We start from the raw sequence: 7738 nt of genomic DNA, 5'->3' as shown, positions 1-7738 counted from the left end.
AATTATAAAACACGTTAATAGCCTGTATTATCCTTTAGTATGTTCTATTATACATAAGATCCATCCATCTAAACATTCGCATTTATGAGATAATTTTAAAGCTTGAAAAAAAAATCAATAAAAGTATTTTTAAACTATCAAAATTGAAATGAAAAAAAATGTAATGTTTCAATATTGGTTTTGATTACTATTTTTTCATTATAAACATGTATTTAACTTACTTCAACATTTCTTTTACTCTCGAGCTGTGTTTTCAAATTGGATAGTTCTTTAGTTAAGTTATCCATAACTTTATTGCTTGTCGCGACCACGTTGACCTGCGGAGTGTTCTTGATTGCTTTGGCGCGATACGCAAATCTGAAAAGAAAAGCATGCGAAAAGTGTTAAATTTTAAATTGTTATTCGCTAAAATTACCTCAACAGCCATTATCATGATATAATAGCTTTGCCCCGTGATTATGTCAGCGTAGAACAAATTAAAAAAAGTAAGTAACATATTTGTTTTTTCGAAATCCTCTACATCTCATGCCAAATTTCATCGAAATTCATTGAGATATTTAGGTAAGAAACTCTAACAATCATCCGTCCATCTAAACTTTCGCATTCATAACATTTGTAAGAAGTAATATTAACTCAAGGACAAAGTTGTGATCCTGAACACAGCATGAAAATTTTAATACATATACAGTCCAAAATATTTAAATTAATAAAATGTTATAACAGATTTACAGACTTTGTCAAAAAATGTTTTCATCACTCAAAAACATTTTATAATTTTTTTTAAATACACTAAAAAATTAATGTGATCAGTATTTTTTTTGTTTTATAACACTCACTGTAATGTAGAGATGGTTTCTTCAACTGCCGCGGGCGTGACAGCGCAGATGATACTAGTCTTAGCATTTCCACCCAAAGAGTTCTGTAGGATTCGTGTTAGCTTGCTGTCTCGATAATTTACGTGTCTGTAACAAAATGTTTTTATTTATCCCTAAATTATAAAAAATAAATAGTTTTAAACACTAATATTGTACAATAGTTTTTGCATTGTTGCTTAATGAAGAAATGAATTTCGATACTTGAAAAATGATATTGTCAAATCATCAATAGTACATTAATACGCGAGGTCCCTTTACAAGTGGATCAAGTTATATTTGCTGTAGAAATACAAGACAAACTACAACTCACTTGCTGAGTCCTTCTGAGAGTTGTTTTATAACAAGTGCAAGAGAAGAGAGGGACTTGTTGATATGTGTGCCTTCTTTGAACCGGATACCAGTGGCCCCCGTCTGTCCTGATCTCTCGGAGCCCGCCAAGTCCACAAGATTCAACTGGGAGATGTTCAAACAGCCCACTTCTTCCCCCTCCGAATGTTCTCTTGATTCTATTGTCTGTTAAAATCATTATTAATATTAATGCATATATTTATCTTAACAGTGGTAGTGCCCGCTTTAACATCTTAGCACGAATGGGCAGGCACGCCCGGTGTAGTACCACGACCACACAGAAGACAGATGTGAAATGGAAGCAATTCCGTGTGAGAGGATGGGAAAGGGAAGTAGATTTGATGGTGGAGGAGATGCATGGGAAGGGGCATTATCCTCTTTATGTGCCTCTCCTCCTCCGTCGGATAAGGGTAGGTAACGCATCTGCGATCGCGGATGTCTATGGGCAGCGGTCGCTTCGCCATTTTGGCGGATTCAGGTGGCCGCTTGCTCGTTTGCCACCCTATGTTATAAAAAAAAATATACAAGAATAATTTGTTTTATAACATATCAAAGTTAAACTTACTATTTGGAAAATGGAATGCGATCTACTACTTTCTTCGTTCATGTTTGTTGCACCAGTCTGTCGGTTAGCTTGGCCCTGAAAAGAATTCACAAATTACAACTTCCTGTTTTATTTTTCTTAATTTGACACATTCAGGGCCACTGTTTTGCAAGGCCACATTAACATGAAAACTTATAGTGAAAGTATGTTTATTTCAACAGAACTAAAATAGAAATTAAACAAGTAATCTCTCGCCTCCTCATTGGTGTAAATGCCCAAACTTTGTCGCATCTTTTCACGCTTTCTCTTCGATCTACACTGTCTACTAGGCATTGCACTGAGTAATTAAAAAATAAAAACTCAAAAGATTTAATTATGAGTACAAACAATGTGATCCAACCAATCAGTTTCACGCTAAAGAGTTATTTAAAGCTAACAAAACACAATCTGCTTCCTGTGACTACTATAATTATTTTTAACACTTATTTTATATTTGTATAACTGATAAAATTCATCCACATTTTATTACTAGCTACATGTGGAGCTGGATATAGATAGATATACACCAATCTGGTATATTCTTGTTATATGTATGTTAAAAGAGAACATATAGAAGACTAATGGATGTAAAAAATGATTTAGAATCATCTATTTATATCTATACCCTAGCTATCGCCCGCGACTCCGTCTGCATGTGAAAAAAATAATAATATAGAACATAGCCTATGTTACTCACTGACAATGTAGCTTTTTAATGGTGAAAGCATTTTTGAAATTGGTCTAGTTTTTGAGTTATTCCATTATAATCAAACAAAGTTTTCATCTTTATAATATTAGTATAGATATAATAAAATTGGAGTGTCTGTAATATCAAAAGAAAACGACGATGTATTTGCGTTGCTGATAACGAAAATCGCAATTAAAATTTTTGTCTGACTGTCTGTCTACAAGCAGCATTTGCTCTGCATGATCTCCGAAACGGCTGGGCCGATTTCGACCGAACATTCACAGAAGGGTAGCTGACATAGACGGGCTATAGACACGACAATGGCACACAAAATATAATAGACTACTTTTTTATATTCATATTGAGTGGACGAAGTCATGGACAAAATCTTGTATCAAATAACAATTTGATGTGTACTAATGTCATTTATCCACATTAAAATTTTTTTCGCAACTATTTCCTCACAACAACAATGTAGAATTAATTTTCATTGTCAGTACTGCAAATTTACTTGTAGGATATTTGTGAAATGCAAAATAATACCTCTTTCATAAATTGAAAAACCTCTTCAGGTGTAGTAGTCACTCTCACTGTTGCGTCTACCTTAACACCTTGGAAAGTGTCTTGAATTTTTATATTCTTCTTCTCCGTATTTAATAAGTCTATAATTGTTTCATTGTAAATCTCCACATAAGATACTCTGGAATCAAAGTGATCACATAATAATTTAAGACACAAAAGTATATAATACCTTCATATTATTAAACTGTGTCTAAAAGTTCTATATTGCATCTATTTTTAAAACAATAATTAATTGGTATAAGGTAAACATAATTTAATGATATTTATAATATATGCTGGTATATATGATTACGTAATATAAAAAAAAATAACCTATGGTGACATAATTATAAATATTAATTAGGGTAGCGCATACCATCTTTCGACCAAATCTTCACTCTCAGTCGGTGGGATAGTGGTCAAGTGCTAGCTTAAAAACTAAAAAAAAAAATGTCTTAATCTTATAATACCTTATTAAAAAGTGTCTGTCATCTATGTTCTTAATAATATCAAACAGATTTATCACAGAGAGATGTATGAGACCAGGTGATATGTCATTGCCGCTCATGGTGTATGTTTTGCCCGAGGAAGTTTGACCATAAGCAAAAATTGTTCCATTAACACCGGCTGTTGCAGCTTCAACAATAGGTTTAGCAATATCATTGTAAACATCGCTTGTGTTTGTATTTTCATTGTAGATCTTGTCTAAAAGAGATTTTATTTATATTTATTAGAAAGTCAAGTTATGCATTGATTGAAGGATGCTGCAAATTCATGATCTTACTTTAAACCCAAACTTCGTTCACTTACCAAACGTGAATAAATTTCCACAATCTCTTCCACCTTGATCAATTTGGTAAATAGTATTGTCTTTTACGCGCCATTGGTGAAATAGTTTTTCCTCTATTTCACGTGAAATTAGCGGTCTAACTTTGACAACTACTTTTATATTGTCACTCATGGTTTAGTATATCTAACAATTTTAGTAACAATTCGCATACGTATATAGCTTACTAATCTATGTGACTATCATAATGATGCACGTTTAGCATTTTATACGACCACCTTTTTAAAATATAGTAAATAGACAAAGCAAAAATAACCGACGAGCAAATTATAAATTCAAACTTCAACATACAACCTTCAAACTTCAAACAACAAACTACAGATAAAAAATTACAAAGATTAAGTACCGTTATAAAACTTAAAGTGAAGGGATGTTTACAGATAAAAAGGTTTTAACTAGTGGGAAAAGTTATGAGATGAAAACTAGGATAGAATTGATCTCTTGATCAGGATGTTCTTACTGATCTCCAGATTATGATTGCGTATTTCTTTCATACTTTAATTTAATCCTGTATTCGTCATCAAATGCGTTTGTTAGATTATAGGTATATTCTTTGCACTTTATTGCTGTCAGATCAACAGTCAGCGGCTGTCAGATTAATGTCAATCAAAGCGAATGCCAATGCCATGTGGTAAATTATCAACATAGTTTTAATTAATTAAAACCTATTATACATTTTTATCAAGATGCAGCACGACGATGTAGGAAGTTACTAATAAGTACTGGTTGCGTTTGATTTTTTTTTTAATTGATAATATATGCATAGTTCTTTTTTTTTAGGTTGTGTGGGCCATTATCAACAAAACGCATTGTTCGCATAAAGTAACGTAAGTTTATATCAATATGTCATTTTTGATTTTCTTTTGTGCATATACCATTTCATATTTCACTATAAAAACTAAAACTTTTTGCAGTACAAAAACTCAACATTTTTGCCGCAATGAATACAACCTCACGGGTTTATGCAGTAGATCGTCATGTCCACTGGCTAACAGTAAATATGCTACTATCAGGGAGGAGAATGGTATTATTTATTTGTATATGAAAACTGCTGAGAGGTATGTGTCAATTTACTTATTATGCCCCTTTCTACAACAGAAAAATTATTCCCAAACTTTAATGTTTAAATTACCTCTATCTTTTATTGTGTGCTTTATGTAATGCATTAAATTTGACTTATTTCAACATTTCTCTTTACAGAGTCATGTTTCCCGCCAAACAATGGGAAAAAGTGAAATTGTCAAGAAATTTCGAGAAAGCAATTTATCAAATCAATGAAAATTTACTTTACTGGCCAGCTTTCATACAGTCAAAATGCAAGCAGAGATTTGTGAAAATAACACAATATCTTATACGAATGAGAAAGCTTAAATTAAGGAGAGTGTAAGTTGACAAGTTTTAGCTATTAACAAGCATATTCAACATTAATGTTTAGTTAACCTCTCGTGTATGGAGCGTCCCAATTTGGGACGCTTGAATTTTTTTCTTGTCTGTGGGGCGTCCTGTTTCAGGACGATTACACACTACATTGACAGTTTTTAGTTTTGAGCGTATTTTGCGGTGTATATATATAGTGTTTACTGGTACTTGGGTAAATTGGGTTTAGAATAAATGACTTCTCACTCTAAAATATAATTTAGCAAGTCTATGGTACAAAAAAAATTAGTTCTCAAACCCCTGTCTGTGGGAGCGTCCTGTATTGGGACCCACAGATGCGCTGATTTTGACATTTTGACAGTTCACAAAATAAAGGTTTTGAATTTTGAATTTTTTGAATCACTATTATGGTATTTATTTTTGACCATAGATATTTGCAACTTAGACAAAAACATTTATTCCAGGAAAGAATTAGTTCCAATACAGCGAAAGATAGAGAGACGTGAGAGAAGGAGGGAAGAAAAAGCACTTGTGGCTGCTAGAATTGATAATGCAATAGAGAAACAACTACTTGAAAGACTTAAAAAAGGAACAGTTAGTATTATTAGTAAACATTGGCAATATAATATAGTAATCAAAATATAAGTCAGTAACTCAACAATTATTACAATTTGTCCACCCTTAAAGACATGTTTATACCTTACTGTAATAAAACCCTTCATGGTTATCATGTGAAACTATGGCAACCAACAGCAAAAAAGAACTCATTCAAGCATTTCCTGCTTAACAGAGTAGTGACGGAATGGAACAGGCTTCGGGATAGTGTAGTGGCGGCTCCAACAGTCAACACTTTTAAAAATAGAGTAGACAAACTTAAAATCTCCGAGCTTTACAACACACACACATCAGCTAACTAACTGTTAGTGTGTCACCCAATATAATAAAAAAATAAATAACTTACTTACTGGCCATGAAAATATGGATGTATAAGTTTTATGTATCTTTAGTAGTCTAAAAGAGCTAGTGTAATAAAATTAATAAGTTTCATGACAAATGTTTAAAATAATGATTTTAAACAATCCTTAATTTTCAAACTCTGCATGTAAAAGTATTGCATTATTTTATTTGCATTTTCTTTTAGTATAACGACATCTACAACTTCCCGCAAATGGCGTTTGATGCCGCACTCAAAGCAGAAGAGATATCTGGTGAGAGCGAGAGTGAGAAAGAAGATGAGGATGAGCGGGAGATGGAACTTGAACCAGAGTTAGAGAAGGAACTGGAGAGGGCAGTTGAGGAAACTGATGAATTCATTGAAGCCAATAGTGATATGGACAGTGATGCTGTAAGTATTATGAAGTTTAAAATAGTCATCATAAATGCGATAGTTTATACATACATATATCCTTTTTTTTTAATTACGCACGGGCGAATTCGCGGGCAAAGCTAGGTCTGCTAGCTAATTTTGTATAAGAACAAAGTATTTATTTTGGATCAATTTTGTTTAATTTGCCTTTTTACATCTATTTTTTTGTTAGTAGCTATTTTTTAGAATGGGTGAACACCTTTGACTATACTATCGCACAATTATTGTTCAATTGTCGATTATTTCGCAGCGAATTCAACTATTTAGTTGCACCAAATTCGAGTTGTGTGAGGTGTGGGCACCTCCATATAAGCTCAAAGTAATCTAAGCGAGACTAAACAGTTTTGCGATAGTTAAGTTTCAGGTGTGCGCATGCTCTTAATGTAATTGTTTTTGGTACTTCAAACAATGTTTTACTATCTTTTAATTCTAGGAGAGCGATTCTGGTAGAAAAGAAAATGTGGATGTTCAAAGTGACTTTGAGTCTGACACTTCAGATATAGAGGTAAGATGTTTATAATAATTATTTACGTAATTACTTGGTAAATATATAATTTACCAATATAACTATATATATTATATGTGAATAAAAATATCTTGATTATATGTGTAAATGAATAAAGTGGAATATCAAACAAATTCTTATAAACTAAAATTTCCAGGACATGGCTGTTAAAATGACGAGCAGAAAGAAACCTAGGGTAGAAATTGAATATGAAACTGAACCTGTAGCTAGTGTATCTAGGAAGAAAATAAAACAATGATTTTTTTTTATCTTGGTCTTTTACTCAGTTTATCTCATATCCAGACAACTTAAGTATTATATTTCAACTCAGGTCAAAATAATTTAGAAGTCGACAAAAATTTATTAAACACACTGCATTTTAATTACATGTATACAAACTCAAATTATACATTTTCATTATAATTTTTATGGGAAAGCTTTGCCGATGACTTCATGACGTCACGCGTTCACCGACAGTACAAAGCAGACGAACGATGTTAAGCGTAATCGTATATCTAGATATCTGGATGGATGTTTATTACTATGTATCTGGACATCTTAAACGATCTTGACGAAAATAGGCAAGGT

The 7738-nt window shown here is 32.5% G+C and overlaps 2 protein-coding genes across 2 annotated transcripts; one reads left to right on the top strand and one right to left on the bottom strand.

Moving 5' to 3' along the window:
- Positions 1-212: 212 nt before the first annotated feature.
- Positions 213-4197, bottom strand: LOC106103318 (centromere-associated protein E-like). The gene is made up of 7 exons (XM_013283054.1): positions 3866-4197; positions 3526-3760; positions 3038-3194; positions 1789-1863; positions 1186-1388; positions 837-962; positions 213-357 (listed from the first exon to the last, which is right to left on the bottom strand). Exons 1-7 carry the CDS (start codon positions 4014-4016, stop codon positions 213-215), a joined length of 1092 nt encoding a protein of 363 aa, XP_013138508.1. The 5' UTR covers positions 4017-4197.
- Positions 4198-4492: 295 nt separating this feature from the next.
- LOC106103357 (protein MAK16 homolog A) lies at positions 4493-7419 on the top strand. Its single transcript, XM_013283100.1, has 8 exons — positions 4493-4603; positions 4683-4729; positions 4817-4960; positions 5103-5285; positions 5744-5873; positions 6421-6624; positions 7079-7150; positions 7308-7419. Exons 1-8 carry the CDS (start codon positions 4589-4591, stop codon positions 7407-7409), a joined length of 897 nt encoding a protein of 298 aa, XP_013138554.1. The 5' UTR covers positions 4493-4588; the 3' UTR covers positions 7410-7419.
- Positions 7420-7738: the final 319 nt, after the last annotated feature.

Source organism: Papilio polytes, unplaced genomic scaffold (genome assembly GCF_000836215.1).
Source record: "Papilio polytes unplaced genomic scaffold, Ppol_1.0 DF823823.1, whole genome shotgun sequence".
In the NCBI taxonomy this organism is placed as follows: domain Eukaryota; kingdom Metazoa; phylum Arthropoda; class Insecta; order Lepidoptera; family Papilionidae; genus Papilio; species Papilio polytes.
The sequence above is the reverse complement of the archived record's forward strand: the minus strand, read 5'-3'. Positions and strand labels throughout refer to the sequence as shown.

Excerpts from the sequence above, each read along its gene's own strand:
- LOC106103318 (XM_013283054.1), bottom strand. The coding sequence starts at position 4,016 with ATGAGTGACAATATAAAAGTAGTTGTCAAAGTTAGACCGCTAATTTCA. Across the intron at positions 1,389-1,788 it reads CGCATTCCATTTTCCAAATA|ACAATAGAATCAAGAGAACA; the intron begins GTAAGTTTAACT and ends TGATTTTAACAG. Across the intron at positions 358-836 it reads GAAACCATCTCTACATTACA|ATTTGCGTATCGCGCCAAAG; the intron begins GTGAGTGTTATA and ends TTTTCTTTTCAG.
- LOC106103357 (XM_013283100.1), top strand. Across the intron at positions 5,874-6,420 it reads AAAGACTTAAAAAAGGAACA|TATAACGACATCTACAACTT; the intron begins GTTAGTATTATT and ends ATTTTCTTTTAG. Across the intron at positions 6,625-7,078 it reads GTGATATGGACAGTGATGCT|GAGAGCGATTCTGGTAGAAA; the intron begins GTAAGTATTATG and ends TTTTAATTCTAG.